This window comes from Channa argus, chromosome 10 (assembly GCF_033026475.1).
Source record: "Channa argus isolate prfri chromosome 10, Channa argus male v1.0, whole genome shotgun sequence".
Classification (NCBI taxonomy): domain Eukaryota; kingdom Metazoa; phylum Chordata; class Actinopteri; order Anabantiformes; family Channidae; genus Channa; species Channa argus.
Window position 1 is genome coordinate 2,347,179 of NC_090206.1, and position 25,643 is coordinate 2,372,821.

General features: G+C 40.7%; 1 protein-coding gene across 2 annotated transcripts in view; it reads left to right on the top strand.

Moving 5' to 3' along the window:
- Window positions 1-456: 456 nt before the first annotated feature.
- The window catches only part of gfra3 (GDNF family receptor alpha 3), a 52,239-nt gene continuing 27,052 nt past the window's right edge, over window positions 457-25,643 (top strand). For both annotated transcript variants that reach the window (XR_010915405.1, XM_067518772.1), the window contains exons 1-2: window positions 457-1,012; window positions 20,676-20,972. Coding sequence is in view for 1 of the 2 variants with exons in the window: in XM_067518772.1 (XP_067374873.1) it covers window positions 973-1,012; window positions 20,676-20,972 (337 nt within the window). In the remaining variant the exon portion in view is untranslated. The remainder of the gene's footprint in view (window positions 1,013-20,675; window positions 20,973-25,643) is intronic.

Sequence of the window (25,643 nt, forward strand, 5' to 3'; positions counted from 1 at the left end):
AAAACTTCTTCGGGTGATGTCATATGGAGGAGTTTTTCAGCTAGAAGCAAAGAAATATTATCTGGTTTCTCATGTTGTCAGAGGAATAAGTCAAAGGGAAGTTTAAAAGCCCTGATGTACATTTACACTCTGAACTAAAGCCATAAAAAGCAGCTTTAAAAATTGATGAAGTTGCCCTTTAATCGTTGACCCAATGAGTGTTGGTGATCAAACTACAGTTATTATTAATACAAATATTTGTGGTTTATTAACTTAAGAATAATTTTTGCTCTTGAGTGCACGTTTCTACAGTCAAATTGAAGTCCACACATGTTTCAGACATTCAATGCACCGAACAAACCATTCTAATATCATGACAAATGGACTTTTCATCCCTTGGTTTAGCCTACTGTCCCTGAAGGTGCTGCTGCTACTGCTGATGTTCTGAAGACGTGGGGTGGGGGGGGCGACCAGAAGGAGGAGGAGGGAGGGATATCACCAGTTAATAACCCCAGCCCCCTCTGCCTGTCAGCATCATGATCGCACAATGTACCGGGACCCCTCCATCCGCGGAGCCGCATCGGGACGACTGTCCGCGGACAGAGTTGCCGCCCGCTGATGTTTGACGTTGCCTCCATCCAGTAGTTGATGCCTCTGAGCGCGGTGTGAAGCTGGAGCCGTGGCACCAAAATCCACTCACGCTGTCCAAAGACTGAACGCCTTCTCCGGCGCGTACTTTGCTCTGACACGTTCCTCCGAGGCTTCTCCTTCCGTTCATCTGGGGATTTGAAACTTAAGGGACTTTACCGTCTTGGACAGAGAACAAAAGGAGGACGCTTGGACGGACGGGGTCGCTCCGGTGAATGTAGCGGCAGGCTGGGAGTCTGTCTGCGGGGCGCACAGCGGTGCAGCTGGACCAGCCGAGAACGCACCAAGTCCCGTCCCACATCCCTGTTTCTACCCTCCCGGTGTCCCGAACACTTCGCATCCAACATGATCCTCGCGGGGACCGTGTTTGTCCTTTTCTTGTCAGGTATGTTCACTTCATTTGACCGTTTTAAGAAAAGTGAGAAATGTTTCATCTTTCTAAAAAAACACGTGAACAGAACATCGGGCTTTGTCTGGGGGTCGGGGGGCAACTTACAGTGAATGAGGACTGAGAGTCACACTCGTCTTCAGAGGAAAGACACTATTGTTGTCTCCTTTCTCCCAGGTGCCGTTTTTTTGGCTCATTTAATCAGTTTCAGGCTCTTGGATTCACACGTTATTCCTCCCAACTTTCAGCACAGAAGACCGTGACGTCATTTGTGGCTGTTAAAATCTATTTAAATGCCCAAATCTAATGAATGTCTGAATTATTCCGGTTTTGTCTGAGCTTGTGTGTCTGACCGAGCAATAAATCTCTTGGCTGTATTTTTTTTTTTTTTTTTTGTCTAAAACGCCACTAGGCTACGCCCTTCTAGCTCCAAGCCCTGAACTGAAACTTTAAAATGATGACTGAAACCGGAAACATGCTGACTGATGGTCATCAAAACCTCAGTGATGCTGCCCATTGTTTGGAGTAAAAGCCTTTTTGCTGCACGGAGACATAGACGCTCCATACAGTTCTGTGATTTTTAAAACTAAAACCAGATGCTCATTTTGCACATGGGCCCAATTTGCAGGTGAAAAAGGCACAAACATTTTAAAAATGTGAATTTTGTGAAGCAGATTTTTCCCAATAAAGTATAAGACGAGCTGAATGTTGGACGGGACGTGTTAAGGTAGATTTTCAAATGTTTTTTGTAGATTAGGATGAATAGAACAAAAACATCACCATGTAAAGACTTGATCTCAATTATATTTAAGCAGCTTGTCTCCAAACAAGCATTGGAAATAATTCAGGCAGATTCAGCATTTTTACAAGTAAAAATCGAGGGAATTTTTAAGGATTTTACGGTTGGGTTTTGTCTTTTGTGCCCACGTTTTAAACACCTTTCAGATCTCTTTCCAGCGGCACTGATGAGTTTTCTTGGTCATGGTGAATATAGAATTGCAATGGAGCATTTCATGCAAATTTCTTTTCTTCATTATAATGTCCTACGGGAAACCATTCCGTTATCCTGCATTAGAGCATTACATTTTTTTTTTTTTTATTATTTCTCATTGATCACTGTCTAATGAGCATTATCTTACTCCAACATTCTGTACAGTTTATGATGTGGGGATGTGGACATGTCTTCCTTGTGCGGAGATATTGCTAATGCTTTTATTACCAATTATTGTGGAAGCTTGGAATCTTCAGTTTGGTTGCTGCATGAATGTTCAAACACACACACAGACACACACACACACACAGAAACTGAACCGAAACTCTCAGTTCTACATGAAAAAGAATAGAAATTCTGTGTTGTCAGATGCATCACTTTACCGTTGGATGTGAGTGTGATACTGTCCTGAGGATGACCTTCTTAAGCGTAATCCTGCTTTTCATTGTGTGCTTTGTATAGAGTTTATGTGGTCAGGAGACTGTGTCTGAGCTCTAAACGCTTGTAAATGAAAAAAATAAATAAATAAAAAATGGCTGAACAGCACCACAAACACACTCTGAGAGAACTTCTCATTGAGTGGTTTATTGCACCATAGTGAGCTGTGGCCAGGGTTTTTCTGAGGTGTTGAGATTCAAAGGGATGTGAATGGAGTCTTACTGAAAAGAGGAGTTGGAGAATTAAAGAATGGTCCGAGGTTATTTATGATATATTTCTTACATGCGTCGGAGGTTGCGTACAGAAATATATTTATCAGAGCTGTACGAAGAAACAAAGGCTGATGTGTTGTTGCCTGGTGTTGGACGTAATCACATTAACCAAAAATGAAGCGCTGCACACACTGATTACAAAAAGTCATAATGGTCATACAGAAAAAAACTTGTTGTGATTAAAACAGTTCTTTTCCAGTAAAGAGGTTATGCAAATCTGATAAATCAGATAAGAGCAGCAGATAAAGAAAAGTGGGTTAACGACAGAAGTGCTTTAATCTTTAAACAGTGTTCAGGTGAAAAGTTCAAAGGAGACAAGCTGATAAATGTAAGAACGTCAATTTTGACCTGAGTTCAAAGTTTCCTTTTCCTGCTTGATGTTGCATTGTGTCAGAGTGTTGTTTGCTAACAGGGCTCCAGCGGGACGCTCCCATATGTGGCTGATGGGTTTAAGCTCCGATACTGTGTGTAGCTTAAAGCAGAGCTTCAGTCGGGTGCAGATACACAAGTTACGTGTGAATAGACGTCATGTTTCAGTGTCTGTATGGGGATTGTTAAAAATGTGATTCATTTAAAAAAATGATCAAAGTTTTTCTTTTAAGTTAAGGCCAGAGTGAGAAGTTATTCCCTAATAAACGTATTAATAAACCAGTTATACATCTCTGCTGCCAGTGCTGTTGAAAAGTCTTTTAAAGACTTTGTGTGTGGATCCTGTCCTCAATCCGGTTGGTTTGTTATCAACAGGCCAAAATTTCGACATTTGTTTATTATGTTTTTATAACTGTAAAAAGCTACAGATGTTCAAATGATTTTTGTAAGTAATAAGTTTACATCTTCTTACATTTCTTACATTAGTTGCACATGGAGTTCCTTGAATTCTGGTTATTTAAGTTTACTCTGCCTGTTGCCGTCACTCTCACTGGTAGAAAGACTGGGGTGTGTCTGACGCAGACACTAACCCAGTTGGATGGCTGCTGTGACATGAAATATATACTGATTGTCATTGCATAGTTGTGTATTTGTTATCCTCCTAAACAAATGGGAATATGTGTTATCAAAGCATCTTTTCAGAGCTAATCAAATTCCATTGTGTTTATGTGAGCGTGGTGTGTACTACAGCATGTACCCGCTGTCTTCATTAGCCATGTTAATGATTGTCCAGCTTGTCGTGACACTGTAATGTTGAGTGACAGCCTCATATATCTCCCTGTCTTTCTGCCTGAGGTTCACCCATGCACCCCCCCCCCCCCCCCCCCCCCCACTTCCCCACCCCTTCTCTCTTTCTCTCCCTCAAGGCTTTCAGGTCGTGTCTGATTTTCCTTTTTTTTTTCAATCTCAATCTAAATTCCCTCTCGGATTCAGCGGTGCGTCAGAATAAATTGTTCAAGTCGTTCAATGAGGAAGTGCAGTCAACCGTCGCCGGTGTGCAAACACATTTGGAGCGGCGGTGGTTGACGTCTTATCGGTTTGCAGGCAGGTGTGCACAGTTGTGTGTATTTTTAGGAGTGGGAACGTGTGTGACAGGGCTCATTTTGTGTAGACACTACTAGTGGGTCTAGACCTATATTGATACCGATACTTTGAGAGTGACGCTGCCACAGGGCATATTTACCTTCTCTTTTTTTTTTTTTTTTACACAGTTTTCCTATTAAGGATCTTAAAAACTTGCTTTCTCAATCTGGTTCTCAGTGAGAGTGATGCAGCCCTACGTAAACACTGTTTTCTGCCAGTTAAAGGCACATTAGATACGTTTTTCAGAGTCAAACACTTAATAAAGCTATTTTCCCAACGCTAGGAAAAATTATTGTTTCTTCTCTATTAATGATTGAGAAACACTTTGTCTAGTCTTTGTACATGTTTAAGGTTAGTGATTTGATACCTACTCTACCCTGTGTCACACAGTATTATTATATGTGTCAACTGGTTCCTTATTTTCATGCATTTCTACAATAATTCTATTGTAGATATCCAGAATATTCTAAAATGACGTTGCGGATATCTGACATGAAAAACCCATTACACGTGACTGGCAAATGCAGCATTAACTGCACTAGGAACAATGTCATTGTGGGTATCTGCAATGTCATTTTTTGGACTAGGAAGAATTCAATTACAGATATCTGCAACAGATATCCAGTCTGGCAAATCACATTAAAACCATTTTTCATATATTTTAAATTAATAGCCCCTGGCGATGTCAATATGACATAATGAGGTTATTTTTCTCCAAAACCTGGGCTGTGTCCATCATCACCCACTGTAAAGGGAACTAAGTAGTTCACTAAATAGTGAGCAGTCAATTGACATTTCGGTTTTCCTCCAGGTTTTCGCTCTATTTTCCTGCATTAATTTTACTCTCTACTTTTACAAACCTTCCAGGACTTGCTGCAGTGAAGCCTCCCCACAGCATGCTGCTGCCACCACCATGCTTCACAGTGGGGAAGGTCAGTTTTTGAGAGTGTGCAGTGATTAGTTTCCACCAAACAAAGTGCTAAATGTGATGATCAAAAAGGTCAACTTCAGTCTCATCAAAGCAAAGAATCTTCTTCCAGTTAAGAAGAGCTTTTCTCAAGAATGACTTTCTCTTTGCCATAAAACTCCAACTGGTGAAGAACCCAGTCAACAGTTGTTGTCTGTACAGTCTCTTCCCTCTCAGCTGCTGAAGCTCGTTACTCCTTCAGAGGAGTCAGAGATGCCTCCCTTACTAGTCTCTATGCACAGTCACTCAGTTTTTGACAGTCTTCTATAAATATTTGTATAGTCACTGTATGTTTGCACAGGCTGGACAACCTTCATCATAGGGAAAATATGGGCAAACAGATGTATTAATATATACTAAGCCATTTAAGACATTATCTCATTTAAACACATCTTCACTCACAGCAGACAAAGATATCAGGTGTTTTAAAGTGTGCGCTATCACACCATCATAACACACCCATCAGTGATGATTCTGCAACACTGTAGGTAGGTGTACTTTGAACAACAGGAAGTCCCTCCAGGACTTTGCGATGTTGCGATGTGTAAACTTTCGGTGCAAACTTTAAAACATCATCAAAGCATTTCAACATGCATCACAGTTTCTTTTGAACCTTTTTTGGAAAAAAATTAAGGCTTCAACAGTTGCAAAAAGGTTCGGCGAAATCCTGGAAGGACTGAACAGGCGTCTATCCAGTAGGCTGAGAAAGAGAGGGAGGAAAAATGTGTTATCTCTATTGATCTCCAGTGACAGACGATGACGTCTATGAAGAGCAATGAGGCCAGAGAAATGAGCATCATAAACCTTCTTTGCTGATAAGTGCAAAAAAAAAAAAGAAGCTGTTTGGAATAGCAGAGGTGATCATCCAGGGTCAGGGAGAGAGAGAGAGAGAGAGAGAGAGAGAGAGAGAGAGAGAGAGAGATGAAGGGAATTAGAAGTGTGTGAGGTGACCGAACTTGGTGAGAGAAGTGAGGAAATCCATCTTCCTTCTTCTGTCACATTTAATGAAAAATGAGCAACTTACCTGGCCTCCATCCACCTGGTTCCATCTAATGTGGGTGCAGAGGTGTGTACATGTGTGTTGTGTGTGGTTAGGAGTGTGAGTGTGTGATAGCGTTCTACTCAAAGGGAATGGTGTATCCAAGGGGGTAGTTTGGAGGTCTTCTGTGTGTTTTGTTGATAACTGGGATTTGGAACTCAAACACAGGCACGGCAGATGGTGTGTTGGCTTCTGCTTCCTTGGCTATGTGTGTGTTTTGTTTGTGTGTGTGTCTGTCAAGTGTGTGTACAAGCATTACACTTTGTTGTGTGTGTGTGTGTGTGTGTGTGTGTGTGTGTGTGTGTGTGTACATTGGTGTGTCCTTATCCAAACTCAATGTGGAACACGAGTCAGCGGTCCCTGAAGGTACCTCTGCTCTCTGTGGTCAGAGCCTGGACTGATCCCAGGTCAGTCGTGGCCTGACCTCAGGCCCATCTGCTATCATGATGACAGATGTGTCAGAGACTGGCTGTAGATCTGACGCTGGACCCACAATTCCCTCATACTGTTTTTGACAGCCCATCCTCCCTGTTGGCAGGAGGACCTCTGCCAGACATTTAGTTAAGTTCCACAAATGCAAAATATATTTGGATACACACATGTTCACATTACAGCCCTTAAGACTCAGTGTTTCTTTAAGTAAGAGCTGATATTTTTTGTGGTGATCGGTCACTTTCCTGCTTATGAAGTCACATGCATCTAGCTCCAGTGGGAACACTGTTGAGGTCCAGTTTGGCTTGAACAGAAGCTTCTGCATTAACGTTAACAATTTACAACTTCCACTGACCCATCTTTCCCACTTCATCATGTCTATCTTCCAACAAATACTGAATTTCACTCTTGTTTTGATGACTTTGTTAAAGTGTACCTGCGTTAAAGGGTTTTGGCTGCTTCGCCACATTAAAGCCTCAAAAGGACAATGTGTTATGAAAGGATAAAACGGTGGGATGAAACGTCATGATACCATCCTTTGTAACTATGTCACACATCTCTCTCCAATGTCACAATGAACATGACAAAAGAAAATCCAGTAACATGTACTTTACACCACTTTTCTCAAAGGCATTCACAGTGTTCAAAGTACTTGAAACATGATTAACATGACTAAATGCTGCGCAAACTCATGAAAATTCATGCAGAACACGTTGTACTGTGGCCAAAAGCCATTGATCTTTTTTTTTTAAGAACATTTTGTCTGCTACTCCAGAATAGAGTATATATGTCTCTGAAAATGAAAAGCCTTTCAGTAAGTGTTGTATCAAAACATCTTGGCTCAGTTCTGGTCATTGGAACCTTTTTTAAAGTTGGGGGCCCCAGGCAACCACTGCGTACCACCTACTCCACTCTCATCTAAGATGGCAACGTCCACCCTCTGATTGACTGAACACACCTGATCCAGGTGATCCAGTCATCAGCATCAGGACTGTTTGAAATTTTATCTACATAAGAAGATGTGTAGATATTAATGAATATATAACATACCATGTTTTTTCTTTGCTTTGAAACAAGGAGATGCAAACCGTCGTACCCAACTGTATATGTGACTTTGTTGCATAAAACATTAATGATTTTTTCCTCAGTTGTCCTCAAACGGTCTGTGATTAATCACGATTAAACGTTTTTTTGCTTCCTCCTCCTCTCAATCAAGCATAGAATGTGCAGTGCTAGACAGCAGCAGTAGCAGCAGCAGCAGCAGGAGCAGCTGTAGCTCTGTTTTTTTTTCCACAAACCCCACTGTCAGTGGTTTAACTCCCAGTCCCTCCTGCTTCCATGTTAAAGAGTCTTTGATCAAAAACTGAACCCCAAGTTGCTCCTGGTGGGTCAGGTGAGCACCTTTCATGGTTGCTCCAGTCAGTATGTGAATTCCAAGCACCATTTTAAAATTCAGACCACTTACCATTTGCACGCTCCTTGGCTCCCGTGTTTGCCGTGTGTTTGAGCGCCACCTGATGCCCCGACATGAGCCAATGCAGCAGTTTCTCTTCGTCGACACTAGTTCTTTCCCATCGGCTCCCTTAATGTCTGAAATCACAATCCCTGCAGTTATCAGCTCCCTTAACACACAGGGACACAGCAGGAGTTCCTTTGCAAAATGTAAAGATAAATGGGTGGCATTCATCACTGTCTGAGACCTTTGCAACCATTCAGACATTATCCATTATTTAGCTCTTTGATCATAATTACACTAATTACACCTCCTCTATTACCTCAGTTTTTCATAAACAAGGAAGTGAGCGAAATGTAGAGGCTTAGTAATTCAGAGTCTCTGAGTGTCTGTGAAATGTGATTAGAAATTTGCAGGTGACACAGTGACTTTTGTACAAATTACTCTGGTTTATTCGGAAGGAAGCAGAGTGCTGGGCTGTGGATGTGAAGCAGCAGGGAGGGGAACCAAAGCTCAGCTTATATTGTTGATTTTCTGCTAAGTGCTCCACATGCTCTTGTTCCCACATTCCTTTTTCTTCTTATTAAATTGGTTGACCTACCCTGGTGCTGCAGAGCTAATTTTACCAATATGATGAAGTTTTGGCTCTGTTAAAAGGTCACTCAGACTCCAATTATTGGCTCTCAACTTAAGCGTTTAGTAAGGAAGCACAGAATGGGGAGTCAGAGTCATGCTGTGATCTCTAGATGTCCTCTAACCACAGGCTGCAAACACAGAAAGTGTTTCTTCTGTTCCGATCTATCTTTCCCGTACGAGACCCTAAACTTAAGCCATCAGCAGTGAATGGACCGTTTTTGTTTAGACATCGGTCAAAGCTGCTCCACTGCTGCATGTTGTAGTTGGTGTTTCCGAGCTGAGATTGAAACTCCGTGACTCTAATGTTGTTAAATACAGTTGAGGTTGCTTGGTACCTGGCTTTTCAAGAGATTATAAGACGAGTAAGTGCTTTTGTTTGAGGTGGCTGTAGCTCAGATGATGAAGGCAGTTGCCTACGGACCAAAGGGTCAGTGGTTCAATCCCTGCTCCTGAGTTGAAACCCCAAGTCGGTCCCGGTGGGTCAGGTGAGCACCTTGCATGGCAGCCACTGCCATCGGTGTGTTAATGGGAATCAACATTGCAAAGTGCTTTGGATAAAAGTGCTATATAAGTGGCCATTTGTTTGCTCTGACTATAGTTAAAAATAATTAATGCTGTCACTTCATTTAGGCAAAGATCATCTATTATGATAATACTACATACAGATGTATGTTGAATCCTCTCCACACATTTGGTTAGCTGACAGGTTGCAACCTCTTTTGTCTCTGAAACCCATATTTATTTATCTTGTCCATCTGTCCCAGTTTCACACTCTCTGCTGTCAGAGTGTTAAAACTCTTAATATTTCTGTCGGTTTTAACTCATCACCATTGATAAGCTGTTTGTCAGGTTTGTCACTGGCTAATTTTTGCAAGTAAAGACGACATGAGATGAGTTAAACCCTGCGTCTTATCTCGTGCATTCATTTATTTTGTGGCATAGAAAACGTCACATTGGCCTTTGGAAACTCCTGCAGGTTGGACTATAACAACTAATCCCCTTAGATCAGAGTAACTCTGAAAGATTCCCCATAAATGGACTACAAATACAGGACTTAGACCAGAACCAGAGCCCGTTGAGTACAGTGTGAGGCTGGTTCTCTCTATGTTTAAACAGAATATCTGATGTTGTGACCACGTGACTGTCTCTTGTCCTCTAACGGCATTCACCTATTTACATCCATTCATGATCCAAACCACTTCCTGGGTTCTTTACGCTCTACTGTAGATCGCTGTCCTTTCTTAGTTTATCCATTCAGCCGTAGGTGCCGATGAGTTATTCCTTTCCATTTTTCTTAAGCGTACCCCAAAATGTGAAACGCATCACTTCCACTTCTCATCACAGTGCTGGAAAAACTTTCACCCAGAGAAATATTTCCTGTCCTATTTCTTCACCACAGCCAGCTCAGAGAGCAGAGTTTTTCTGTGCCAAATGTGAGGGGAAGATGTTTGTACAGGGAGAGAAAGAAGAGCTGATAACGGCCTCATGATAACAGGCAGTGTACAGCGTGTAGGATCCTGATCAGGTAAGTCCCTGAGACTGTGCAGCTGTAATATTAACAGTGGAATCACAGTGTGGATTAGCTGCTGTGCTGCTTGGTGCTAATCCAGCAGCTTTGACATTAAATGCTGTGATTGGAAATAAAGGCCGGGTGGAGCTAACACTGTTTGTTTATGGTAATTATGTTAGCAGCTCACAATTAAGGTAGTAATGACATATTGATGTTTAAATATACATTATGTTGACCTCTGTATGACATTTCGTTACAATAGCCCAGTATTAGATTTGTTTACCTGTCTGTTCATCCGTCCTTCCCACACAGTGGCTCATAATACTGTAAGACACTTTGGGAAATCACTTATATTAAAATAAAATTAACTAAATTCTAAACTAAGCTATTTTAATAAGGTATTTATTCTCAAAATGTGTTCGTACTGAACATAAGTCATTTTCCTCCTTGTATGATGATTGAGACATGTCATGAGACATGGCTGTACAGCTGGACATTTTAAATTATAAGGCAGCCAGCAGCATATTCATAAATGTTGAGTCCTACCCCTCATGTAGCCTGAGATAAGGAGACTTTTTTAACATGTTTAAATCACGGTTGTATTTCTCTTTCCAGTCGGTGTAACTGTGTGTATGTGGAAAGTACCCAGGCTCAGCACCACACCACTTCTGTTACTGTGGTTTCTCTATAATTTAATCAAGTGGACTTACAGTGAACTGAGTTGCCTCTCAAATTAGCTTCTGAGACACCGGCAACACCTTTTTAACCATTTTCACCCATTCTGAATTGTCTAGATACATTTTTCTAGAAACACCCCTAATTACAGCTATAATTGTAGGTAAATATTCTTGCACCCTTATACTTAGATAGATAAGAAGACTGTATCAAGCTGCCTGTAGAGCAAAGACCAGATACGAGGAATCCGCTAACATGGCTTAGACGGAAAATAAAATTATGTATCACCATTTCTATAGACAGATACTCATAGAAAGCAAAAATGTCCATTTTATAAAATGGACTAAGACACATGAGATGTGTGGCACATTCAGACCTGCCACTGTTCACATGCTGAAAGCCGTGGCTGTAGGCTTTATGCATGTGAGTTGTCCATTCATCTCCTTCTTGTCAGCCTGCTATTTAACAATTAGTCCACGGTCATGGTGTCCCTAGGACCTTGGTGTCCCTAGGATTTTGCAAAGTTCACTATAAGCAAATCCTCCCTGGGCAGGAAAATAAAATGTGTAGACCTAATCAAAAATAGCTAATAATAAAAAATTACAGAAGTATTTATGTTTAGCAAATCTGGGCTGATCTGTCACATTATCTCATCTAACATGTTCTATAGAAGGTAAAAAAAAAGATTTCTGTATTTAAATGGAAGAATAGGGCAGAGTATGTATTGACTGGGAGCTGACTTCCTTAAGCTTTAAAGTGATGCTGTTAGGTAGCCACAAAAAAGTTACATACATACATACAGCTATATACACTCACTGGCCACTTTATTAGGTACACCTCTACAATATAATACAATACAGTACAGCAGCTCTGCCATGAATTTTACTCTTACCGTGTTCTAATTTCTCTTAAAGTTTTTAAGTTGAAACTATCAGAAATGTAATAATTGTACTCTCTTAATGATTGAGGTCATGGTGGGTGGCGATGAAAACATTAAACATTCTTTTATGGAGATATTTCTACTCTCTGTTTGGTAACCACCAACAAACAGAGAGTAGAATTATCAGCTTTATCACCTACTCCATTAAAGAATGGATCCACAGCTACCATAAAAGCAAATGGCCGCTCTTATCTGTACAGCTGACGTACAGGTACATCTGTGTAAACGGGAGCACGTGTTTCTCTTGGGCGTGAGTCAGAACAAACGAAACCTGGATTGTTTGTTGAGACACGTGACCTGTGTTTTGTGGATCGAGTCATTGTTAAACCAACAAACTCCGTCTGACTGCTTCCTCAAAGCAGCTCTTCAGACTCTTCTCACGGTGCTGGTGTTCAGCAGATGGCACGCTGGATGTTCATGGTTTTCAATGGGAAAACAATGATAAACTCCACCAGTGCTGATGGAGAGTGCTGTCACCGACTGCAGACACACTGTGGCAACAAAAGTTTAATCCTCCCTTCTGCCGTCTACTGATGACAAAAAGATAAATGTACACGCCTCACTTTTGGTAGAATTTTCAAAACCCCTCGACATGTACTTCTCTTTACTTTCTGGAAAGATAAATTAGTGAAGAGCTTTTATCCTCAAGCTGAACATTTTGGAGTCTGGGAGGAGGAAGGCGTACTGCCAAACTTAGGTTTAGCTAAACAATTCCATTTCCAGGTTTGGCTTTTTTGTAGTCAGCCTGGCACTTGTGGCTTGGCACCGTACACACTACGGCTTGGCTTCCTGTGGGAAATTCTTGAAAAAAATTCTGAAAGAGACTCGTAAAGGCATTAACAAGGCAACAGAGCACTGAGCCTTACTGTGGTTCAGTGGGGGTTCCTGTCACACAGATCTGCAGCCAAAAACCTGAGAAGTGTTGGGTCTAGTTCTCTTTTTCAGGTAGAATATGTTACTTTGTAGTTCACCAGCACTGAGCTGGAAATAAAACCATAGAAAGCATTTTGCCCGTAAATTTAACTCGTTTGAAATAATGCAAACTACTATTTTTACTTAAAGGGTTGTTGTGGTTCACTCTATACCATTTTAGGATAAGAAATGTAAATAAGACGTCTATTTTTAAGTGGCTGATAACCAACAACTTTCCCACAAGCCCAAGACCTCCGTAGATTGAACCTCACCTTCCCGACATGTGCATTCTATCCTTTTCTATGCCAAGTTTCAGATTATATATTAAAAACCGATAACAGATGCTATAATTATAAAGGGAAAAAAAAAAAGAAAAGTTAATTTTATGCTTGGCTGAAGTTGGTGTATTTGGATAAAATTGAATAAATCATGGCACACATGAAGCCTGTGACTTAAGTCCATTTAAACTTCAGGCACATATGAAAACATCAGATTTGCATGGAGTGATGAGGACACTGAAACAAGGAATGGCTTCTACATGGTCTGCCATCATTTCTAGATGTGACTGGAGCACTTCTCACTGTAATTATCTTTTGTAATAACTTTTCCCATCACTGAACCAACCTCTAATAGCTGTAAAATGGTAGATGATAACGATTCACATAGCTCAGCATTTCCTTTGCTTCTCATTCCCTTCGAAAATGACCCATATGTTGCACCTCAACCAGCTGGACAACTCTACAAATCTCTGCTGGAACAAAGAAGCTATGTTTGGCTGTGGTCTGCTATGGTCAAGGCTCAGAGGACTTTGTTAGGGCTGGGTGTGGATTAAAAAGGCTACAATTAATGTTAAAGTCTTCCTGAGTTTTACCACAACTAACCCAAGGTTTGACAATGTCCATTGTCATAATTAAAAGAAGAACATTATTATACATTATTAACATTTAGTACATTGAACACATGTTGTATAGATTATTAAATAAGGAGTCATTTCATTTTTATATTCAGTGTATTTGATCAGATGTCAGTACATTGGTTTCTATTTGTAGCGCGCACATTTAGTTAACTTCTGTACAGTCACACTTTAATTACTTTTGCTTGAGTTATTCATAATTAAGTTACCAGTGCAGGTGGAGCTGCTGTGGGCTTCGGCTGCTGGAGGGACATCTTGTTTAGGTGAGCAAAAAGATGCAGTCCAGGAAGCAGAAGATCTTCATAGAGGAAGAGCCTACTACCTTAAGGGAGGATTGTAATTTCTGTTTTAGCTATTTTATGTCAGTTATTTAATGTAGTTGTATTGTATAATATCTTATTATGGCATTTAGTAGAGTATTGTTATTTTGTTCTGTATAAGGTCATTGTGAGGTTTTGTTTTTGTCTTTAATGGCGTGATCAGCCATTCTAAGTTTCCCTGTGTGTTCAGTCTGTGGGTTAGTTTGTTTAGAGATAATTTTGTTATATTCAGTTGAGTCCAGCTTGGTTTTGTTGGCCCCTTTTATGGGCCCAACTTTTTTGTCAAAAATCACCTGTTTCCTTTTGCCTGCTTGCTTCGCTGCCGCACAATCCACCTTTGTCCAGGTGAGAGTTATAGTTGCAATTATATTCTTAGATTTTTACAGATATTCACCCATCTATCAAATTATCCCAAGTCAGATCACGGTAGTCACCAGGGTAGTCTAGACCCAGTTCCCCTGCAATATTTATTAGCTCAACTACCAGCTAGACAGGCCCAGAAAACCCCAGATGGAAGGACTCTATCCTGGTCATATGCTCAAAGCACCTCAGCTGGATCCTTTCAACACGAAGGGGCAGTACATCTTTGCGTTTTTCACTCTGTACAAAATTTGTAAAGGCAGAAACATGCTTCTACATCGATACGTAAACTTCTAAGCGGACCTAAGTAAGGAAGGGACTTTTGGGTAATTGTAGGTCACGGAGGCTCGCAGAGTTCTCAATGTGCATACCTGCGTGTATGAACGTGCGTTGATGATCTGATTGGTTATTGTCATGGAGTTGGGAGACGGAATTGAAAAGGAAACGAAATGAAAAGAACAAAGCCAATAAAGAAACAGAAGAAAGACAGAGAGAGGTCAGAAGAATTCTTCAAGAAGGAATCTTCAATAAAACATGGTTTGCTAAATGTGAAACTGCATCCCTGTGGCCACGTGCATCTGCCCTGCAAGTTTAACAAATGCATATACAAACGTCTGCAAACGTAACCCGCAGATCTTTGCATATGATTTCTGGCCTAAGGCTTCTTACAAATAAACTTTTTTTGTTTCATATTAATCTTAAAACTATTAGTTCTTCTTTTTGGAATATTGTATCAGATTTATTGCACATACGTTCCCCATAGTGACCCACCAAAAAGACTGTCTCCTCAGGTATTTACTTTGTTCAAAACCCAAAGAAAGACCTTGTTTCCTCACTCCATGCTACTCGGGTGAACTGGAAATCATTCTGCTCTGCTCTCATGAAGGACTCCTTAGTTCTGTTATTTCTCGGAGCAAGGATCAAGGAGGCTCTCTGACAGAGACACAACGTGATTAGGACGTAATTGGACACGACTGATTAGACTGATCTGACGCAGCCAGCCTGTCCTTGGGTTTATTGTCTCTGGGGTTCAATTTCTCTGTAACCCAGTTTCTTATGTTTTCCTTTCTGTGCTAGAAACCAAATTATATATATATATATATATATATATATATATATATATATAGTCTCCTAGGAGTTAAATATACATGATATAATGTGTTAATTAGTGATCTTTAGAGGTGCCGCTAAGAGCAGTTTGTTACCTAATGGGCAACTTCGCTGATTTTCAATGTAAACCTCTATCTGACTTCTCTGTATTAAAATATATCTCTGCTTATAGCTGAAAAATGTCTCCAGATGACATCATCTTAACTCCTGATAACAGAAACTTCTCTTGATGATGTCGTCTGGACAGCATTTTTCAGCTAGAAGCAACGAAATAATTGTAATATTGTGAAACCAGAAGTTTAAAAGCATTAATATACAGTGCATTCAGAAAGTTTTCAGACCCTGTTCATTTAAAACAGATTGTTATTTTGTAGCCTAGATACAATGTAGATACTACAATCGTTCTTTTTTGTCTCATCAATCTACTCTCAGTAGCACATAATGACAAAGTGAAAACAGAATTTCAGAAATGTCTGTAAATGTATTCAAAAGAAAAAACTGAATAAGTACTCAGATACATACATAAATACTCAGACCCTGAGTATATTAGACGCAACAACTCTTCACATTTAACTCAGGTGCCTCCCATTTCTCTTCATTGTTACTAAGTTTGTACACCACCTGTGGTAAATCAAACTGAATATGATTTAGAAAGGCAGACACTTCTCTGTTTAAAGCTGACAAAACATACAGTATCAGAACAAAAAGCATGAGGTCAAAGGAACTGTCTGCAGAGCTCAGCAACAGGTCCAGGCACGGATCTGGGGAAAGCTACAAAAAGTTTTGCTGCACTGCAGGTTACCAAGAGCACAGTGGCCTCCTTAATTCTCAAAAATGGAAAAGGTTTGGCACAACCAAGACCCTTCCAAGAGCTGGTTGCTCGGCCAAACTGAACAATCGGGGTAAAAAGGCCCTGAGTAAAGAGAGGTGACCGAGAACCTGATGGACAAAGTTCCCAAAACACAACCATCACTGCAGCCCTCTACCGATCTGGGCTTTATGGCAGAGTGGCTACATGGAAGCCTACGCTCAGTCCAAACACATGAAAGCCTGCTTGGAGTTTGCAAAAAAGCACCTGAAGGAACTAGGCCCAGCTCAACGCCTGCCCAGTACCATCAATGCAGTCTAGCATGGTGGTGGCAGCATCATGCTGTCTGAGTGTTTTTTCAGAAGCAGGGAAACTGGTCATGGTCAAGGAAAAGCTGAATGGAGTAGGTACAGAGATAACGTAATCATAACAGAGATAATAATGAAAACCTGTTCCACAGTGCTCAGGACCTCAGATCGGGCCTCATACGTGAGGTTGTAAAGGGGTCTGCATACTTATGTACTTATGTGATATTTCAGTTTTTCCTTTTTGATAAATTTACAGAAATTTCAAAAATTCTGCTTTCACTTTATCATTATACAATACTGAGTGTACATTAATGAGAAAAAATTAATTTAAACAGCTTCAGTGTCATGTTGCAACTTATAACACAATAACAAAAAGTGAAGGGGTTCTGAAAAATTTCTTAATGTACTGTATGTATGTATTCCGAAGACTAGAACCATAGAAAGCCAGTTGAAATCCACTTTTAATACGCAGCTGGACCAGCTGTTTAATCTTTAAACTACTCTGCATGTGTACTTTAGGGAGGTAATGATCTTCTGCTAAAGTCTTATGTGGAGATGTTAAGATTTCTCACCTCTGTTCTAAAAGCTAGATTTTCCTTCAACATTTCCCTTTTGCACTGTGTTCAGTTAGACAACCCATTCACAAATGTAATCAGCTGACTTGATTCATCTATCCAAGCAGGCTGATCTCCATTCCAACAATTTTGTCGTTCACTTGACCCCCCCCCCCCCCCCCCGTGGGCTCAGTGGGACTTGGCTCATTCAGACAAACGATTGAACCATGTAAGTGAAAGAACAATTTAGCTTTGTCCGACATTGTGAAGCGGTAGATTGTTTCATTCTGAAGATGACTGAGATGAGCAAACACATAAAAATAAGACCACATGCGGTGCAGAGCTCTGCTCAGCCCTGAGTGTGGAAGAAATACCTGAAACAAAGTCTGTTTGCGCTGCCATGCATGTGCTGGAGTTGTAACATTATGTGTGTGACCTGGGCATGACACGACCCCATAGGGAGCTGCTATCATCAGAGAACATTGTGTGTGTGTGTGTGTCCTGGACACTGCAGGGGGTGGAAAATTAAGACTGGTTGCAGAAGTTTGACGAAGTGACAACTGGTGGTCAGAGAGATGGTTGAGATCAAGAGGCAGGCTGAGCGGTTGGTCTGAAGTGTGTACTGTGCGGGTGGTGCTGGGATGCAGTGCTCACACAAAGGCTGTTTGTTCAACCAACAATGTTTTATGTATGTGGTTAGTCTTTCATCAGCACACTCAGTATTCAATTTACATACTGTCTACTGATCCGGCACTGAATGTTAAGCTGTTTATGCTCTCTCAGCCACTTTATTCTGACACCGAGATGTGTGTGTGTGTGTGTGTGTGTGCATGTCTCAGACAGATTGCTTTGCCCCCTCCGCCCCCTCCCCTGTAGTTGTGCAGTATTGTGTTCTGGTAATAATGATGGGTTCTGTGCCTCCCAGTCTCCCTCCCAGCAGGACATGCACATAAAAGGGTCTTTCTCTGGGCAGCCATGCGTGTGTGTCTATGTGTTGTTTTTTTTGTGATTCTGTAGGCCTGTGTGTGTGTGTGTGTGTGTGTGTGCGTGTGTGCATACGTGTGCATCTTTGTGTGATTCTAAGAACATCATTTTCGGCAGCGCATGCTGATTGTGCCTCATACTGTGCGCGTGTCCAACCCATCAAGGTTCACATTGGTACGCTCGCTCTCGCTCTATCTCTCTCGCTCGCTCCTTTGCTCCCACTGCTCCCTTTTTCCATCTATCTTTCCGTTCCCCTATTTTTCCTCCCCGTATGACATTTCTGCTGTCCTCAGACAACTTCACTGCACTTCCCCTGTGCGTATCAGCTATTGGATTTTACCAGGGGAGCTACTCCTCTTTGCTATTGCAAATTGAAGCAGCCACACTTCACAAAACAATAGTTCCTCTCTGAGAAAACTTTGAGCTCCACACAATCCAAACGCAGTCTGTAATAAATAAAAAAAGAAATAAAAACAAGCCTACAGCATCTTACATGCTGGCTATCTCCGCTTCTAAGGGCATCTACTGTAGTGTACCACACAAGACGATAAGTGGAGTGTGACACTAATGACACTTCCTAAGTTGTCAAGTTTTTTGGCATATTACTCAGACACCTTTGAAATTACTATTGGAAACTCCAGGAGCCATAGGAACAACTTTGTATACAGAAAAACACTAAGTTCTGATCAGAGAAAACAAGCGCTGCGCAGCGCCAAGCAAGGTGCAACTTTGGGTTCAGGGTACTTTGGCAAGAGGGACTGAGAATTGAACCAATGACCCTGTGGTTTGTGGACAAGTGCATTACCAGCTGAGCTACAGTCACAAAGGGCTCCTTGGCATTGATTCTCCAAGTCTTTGGAACTCACATCATTCTTCCTAAAGATATTCCCCAACTTTGTGTTTTGATTATGGTGGTGGACAGTTATGTCTGTCCAAAAACTTTTGAGGTCCATGGACTTATAGCAGCTATAGCATAATTTACATCATTATAATACTTCAGTGACACCTTTACATCATAGGACAGGATTCATTTGTTCAGGTTTTTTATGTAACCTGTCACCTGTCTGTACATACAGTAGTGACTCTGAGTTTAACACAGATGACAATTTATAAAAACAAAGGTAATATAAGCCAATTTCCCATTCTTACAAAATCCACAAAATATGCAAATGAGAAGTTCACATCTAACAGCTTTACCTGATAATACTGATGCAGTGTCAAAGCTTGTGGCATCTCATAAATAGGCAAAAGGTGTAATTTCATGTCAAAATGGGATGAACACGGTTAATCCTTCTCTGATTGGCTGGAAAGATGAGCCTCACACAAAAAGATTTACTAGTCTGTTATAGGACACATCAACAGCACCTCTGTACACTAAGATATTTCTACTGTAAATGTAATCGAAAAAAGTCTGTGTGTGTGTGTATGTGGGCAACAGTGTGTGTGCAGTTCAGGTGAATAATTTACAAAAGCCAAATAATAATGTCCAAGATTGTTCAATATGTTAACAAAATGTAATGTAGATAAACACATTTTATATAACATACAAATCATTTGTTTCTTCTGAACAAGTTTCATTCTGTAATTTTAATTTGACTGGTTGCATCTTCAACACAGTTTGAGCTGAAACTAAAATCTCTTACCACTGTTTTGCACTTTGGTCACTATTATGCTGTAATTGTTCTATGTGGCCATAGTGGCCTCAGCAAAAGTTTCAAAAATGTTATCAGTTTATGATATATAAAAATGTTCCATGTTAGTATTATGAACGCAGCAACATTTCAAGGCAAATTTTTGATAGATTCCAAAATGCTACAATCAATATAAATGTGACTCCTGTTGACTTTATTGGTCTGTGTAGGATTCAGTAACAACAAAATATAGAAAATAACCATTTATCACCATTTATCCATGTAGTTGATCGACCAGTAGGGGTGAAGTAAAATCAGGGACACACAAACACACACACACACACAAAGAAAAAAACAATAGCAGGCCATCTTGACAGTGCTGACCTTTAAGTGGACCGAGAGTCAGAGGATGCTGTAGAGGAAGCTATTGTAGCTTTGCACCATTTGCTTTTATTGAACCTCCTCTGTTGAAGTGAAAACTGCTTCAGAAAGCAGTTTTCCCATCGCAGACAGCTATAAGCCAAAGTACAGATAGATTTTTTTTTTTAGAATAAACTCTTAGCTACTGAGCTGCGTGAAGGAGCATGTCTGCATACTGGCCTTTAGCACGATTGGCAGCTTACAGAGCTCAAAGTTTCCGGCCTCTGTACAGTTTAGCAGTTTGCCAGTCCTGTACTCACCACGACACTGTGAACGTCTTGAACCAACCATTTGTGTAATAAGGCTGATGTATTCCCACTATTTTTACCAGGAAGCTTCTGCTTAGCACCAAATTAATGTTTTACCACAACAAGTGTGCAAAGACTTCATACTACATTCGTGTTATTTCCTTCTATGTGCTCTTCTTTGACCTCTTTCATGTCTCTATGCCCCCGTTTCTCTTGTCTTCTCCCAGGTGTGTTGCCATACTCAGCGCCCATCTACAGCTTCCCTCCCTCCCCCACTGACTGCATTGAAGCTAGTCGGGTGTGCTTGGCAGACCCACGGTGCAAAACGTTGTACTGGGGCTTGGAGAAGTGTGCGGGTGTTGTGGCGGTGTCCCCACTCGGGGAGCAGGCGGTGGACGAGTGCCTGGAAAGACAGGATGCTCTGCTGGCTAAAAACCCTGCTCTGTTGGCCTGCAAGTGTCAGCGTGACTTTCGCAAGGAGGAACAGTGTCTACGCATATACTGGAGGCTTCGCCTGCTGCCAGGTGAGGCGAGACAGAGTGTGGGTGCATGTCCAAAGCTGAGTTTGGAATCGACAGTGTACTAATTCTGACACGACCCCTTAAACCTTTAGGTACTGAAATGTAAAGAGGCTGCAAACATTTTAAACAACTCCGATGTTTAAGCAGAGTTCAGCATTTCAGCACAGCTCTAATACATTTTAGCATTTATGAGTTCGTTATTGTGTTGCTTCAGTCTCACTGCTGATGAATGTGTGAATGACTGGGGGTGTTTGTTTTCTCGTAGGTTTGGAATATGTCTGACGTATGTGATGTTCAGCCTTTTCCTCTCCCAAGTAAAATAAAGCATTAGTTCAGCTGTCACTTCTCACTACGTAGCTGTTCAGCTAAAGTTATGGAGCCACACGTTCAACGATAAAGCTGGTATTATTTGATATTTTTTATTCTCAACAAATTTAATGAAAATGCCAAAGCCAGCAAGGCAGTAGTCTGTCTCAACATTTTCCAACTCCCTTAACCTGACGATTGCTCTGGAAGATTAAAAAAAAAAAGAAAAAGGAATATATATATAGTTCTTTTTTAAAATTTTTTATTAAAGGTGAGGTAATTTCTAAAAATGGATGGTTTTTAACAAACATCACTCAAACAGGAGAAGATAGAACATTTGTTCAGGACTATTTCCAGTGGCAGACAAATACACGTTTGGTGCTCTAGTGAGCAGGAGGAGTGAGTCCAAATAAACCAAAGTATGTGCATGTTAATGCTAATGTGAAGGCACATGTCAGACAGTGTGTCTCTCCGATGTGATTTTAATAGTTTATGGACAATAATACAGCTCTTTGGCACAGAGGAGGAAGATTTATCATGTTTTAGTGCTTGTTCAATGCTTGAGAGACATTTAGTGTTAGTTTGACTCTGCACATGGGAGTTGTTGACAAGAAGGAAAATATGAATAAAATAAATTGTGAGATTCCTTTAAAATAATATGTAAAGTTTTCATAATTTAATACAATACATTTAATACTTTTATGATTTACTGGTGATTTATTGTACTGAGATTTGACTGAGATTAGCCCCATTCATTTATTTATTGCGGAAAATTAATTAATTTTAAGTATTTGTATGGCAAAAGTACGTGAATCTACGCCCAGTGGCTTTCCTAGATCTGAGGACATCCCAGCCAAGAAGGGGGACTTTCCGAGGGTTTATAATTGGCGTACAATATAAGTGGCCCTGGCCTCTTCTGACCCCCCCCCCCCCCCCCCCCCAATGCCTTCAGTAAAGTAAAGGGTGACCCCCTTTGGAGCAATAACTATAAACTAAACATTCCCAATAACTGATTTTAGTACATTGCTTCTTACAGGACAGCATTTCTGTAGCTTATTCCAAATTAGTACATCTAACGGGGGCCTGGTGGCTCAATAAGTAGAGCATTGGGTTTCGGATGCAGAAGTTTGCAAGATCATATCCCACCCTACCAGGTGTAGCCCCGCCCAGCCACCAAGGGCCCCCCTGGTGCTGGTACTGAGCCCAGACAAAATGGGAGGGTTGTAGCAGGAAGGGCATCCAGCGTAAAAATCACACGCCAAATCAATTTGAGGAACACGTTGCATTGTGATGTGGCTACGAGCCGTTGATCTATTCCAAATGATTCCGTCTCTTCTGCTTGAAGCATTTTCTTTTTTTGGTTAGAACCATTGCGGGTTTAGGATGTTTGCCTTGCTGTATGATTCACTTTCTGTTGAGCTTCAGTCCACAAATAAATACCTTGAAATTTTCCTTGCAACAACTCAGAATTCATATCTCCATCATTTATTGCAAAGCAATATGATGCTCTGTCCACCACAATGTTTCACACATGGGCTTTTATAGTTACAGAGATAAAGATTTACAGAGTAAAGATTTTATAGTTCCACAGTATTTTTTTAAGATTTTCCACAATTAATAAATTCATACGTTTACTTGTGTTTATGTGTTTATTGGGTTCCTTTGATTGATTGATTGTTAAAGCGTGTGTCAAAATGTAATTGTGTTTTTTGGTCGTACATATTCAGAAATTGAGAGATTTCCAAAGCATTCACACACTTTCGTGTACCATTGCACATGTAGACAAACATCTACACTCAAATTCACAGCAGATTTACATACTACACTTATTAGTAGCTACTTTGCATCATTCACCTCCATAATTCAAACCTAAAATGGACCCAAATACCTAAGTTTTAACTATGTTTTAACAATAATTCCAAAACAGCTTCATGCAAATGTGAGGTACCGTCAAAAAGACCTCATTCTAAACACACACACACAGAGTAACAGGAGAATATGTGCCATACTGGTGTGATGTGTGCATTAGTAAGTGAGCTAACACTAGCCAGCGGACTCCTCCTCCCCTGTGGCCTATTAGTCAGCGGAGCATTAGTGTAATTACACACCCTTCAGTTCCTAACACTGCTAGGCTGCTCGAGCGTGTCATTACCATAAATATATAGCCTGGAATAGGATTTACATACATAAACACTTTACATGCCATTACATTCTTGATAGAGTTTGTACTTTGGAGTGTATTTAAATAATTTGCAGGAACAAACGGCTCGTCCATTAGTCAATCAAGGACATTCTATTGGGTTTCACATCTGGACAATGGTGACTTCCTATATAATCCTTAGTTTTGTTCACAACTTTTCTCTGTTGTCATGGAGCTGCCCAGCATCTCGAAAATTACATTTCAATAAGAACATAAAATGTTAGCCAAAGATTAATGTAGTGCACCTGAGCAATGAGAGTGGGCATTTATGGCTGTAAGCTACCGACTGATATAAGAGCTGCTAGACTTCACATGGAAAAAACAGGCTGATAGAGCACAAATGCTTGAAGATTCAGCGGAGCTTCAGTCTTTGAAGTGAGAGTGACAAACCTACTTTTAATAGCACTTGTTCTTTTTATTTTATCTAACATTTTCCTCAGTTAGACGAATGTCATACACTCTGTTGCTGATGTAAATGGTCTGCAAGTATAGTGCTTTTCTACCTATTGGTACTCAAAGCACTTTACACTGCTTCTTATTCAGCCATTCACACTCACATATGCAGCCGGCCAACGCACACTAGGAGCAACTAAGTTGGGACACGTTGACATGTGACCGGAGGAGCCGGGGATCGAACCAAAAACTGCAAGTTTGGTGGACATCCAGCGCCACAGTCACCCACATGTCACACGCATTTGTTCCCAAAGGATGAATGACTTTATCGACTTTAAGTACACGTTTCCCGCCGCAGTAGTTGCAGTAGAATGCAGTAGTTTAGTTTGTCCCTAAATACTTGCAAGTGACGATATCATTGCCATCAGCCTTTGCATTGCTAAGCATGACTGTGGAAGTTATATTTACATTGCTGCCTTATGCCCACAGCTACAGAGGCCGTGCACATTTATGCCATATCTACCAAAAATTGATGTGCAACTCCTCAAAATTTGCACAGGCTTCTGTGACTCATGGAGACAAGCAGGATTCATCATCTATCATCTTTGGCTGACTGGGATGTTTTTCCCTTCAACTTTCTGATGTTGTTGGAGGCTTGATAGCGAGGAAAACATCAAGCAAGTTGAAGAAAGGCTCCGTAATCTTTAAAACCATTGCTAGTTCAAAGCTTCAGCTCAACATGGCCGCCACTTTATCATAGTAAATGAAAGAATGGAAATAGGCAGAGGCCTGCTGTTCAGTAATGACACCAAGTGAACATTCCCACGGTCGCCTTGTACCACAAAGTAAATGAAAGAATGCAAACATACTGACTGTGTTATTTGTAATGCAGCGTAATGCAGCCTGACCATGTTGTGTACAGTACAATAGATCCTTCTAATGTGGCTGTGTGGCTATAAAAGCTGAAATCTGATGCTGAGCTATAAATGAAAATGCATTGTGGGTATCTTCATACAAGTTAGCAGACCATGGGGGGGTTGGACTCTTTCTCTTTTTTAATTAGCTTTCGCGAAACAAATGTTAATATAATGTAAATATAATACACAATGTTTCAAATTTACCGAACAAATTTGTACATAGATCATAAACTTTAGAGCAGCATCCTGGTGAGGACAGTTTAACTAATCGTCAAACTTCAACAACAAATCTTGCCTGTTCACAGAATCTGCTCATTGCTTTTGCTTTAAAAACACTGATCTTAACGTAGAGAGGTGCTGTTGACACCTCCTATGACAGATCATTGCATCTCGTGCAGCAGTGCAGACTCGTCTATTAGACCAATCAGAGAAGGTCAAAACTCAGTTTCAGAATGTATCGTAGTTCTCTGCAATGACCTTTATATTGGTGACCTAAAAGTCAATGTGTCATATTCACAAAGCCTCAATCTAAACCATTTCCATTGAGAAACATGATCATCTACTCCTGAATTTATGCTGGTGAAATCATTTACCTCTTTATACTTAGACTGAATCGGCTAATGATGTTAATATCAGCCACACTTCTTCAGCTGCAAGCTCCCTTAGCTCCTTAAAAGAGTGTGTTTACTGTGGTCAGTGGTGGCAGCTCCAACTTTTGCTTTTCCACTTTTCTGATGCATGGAGACGTAATCATTTGTCCTTAGTGAGAAATGATCCATCCTTGTACTCCTGGTCCACTGCTTTGTTCAGTATAGTCTTATCACAATCTCTGTAGTTCCTCCATAGTGTTCTCTAGCA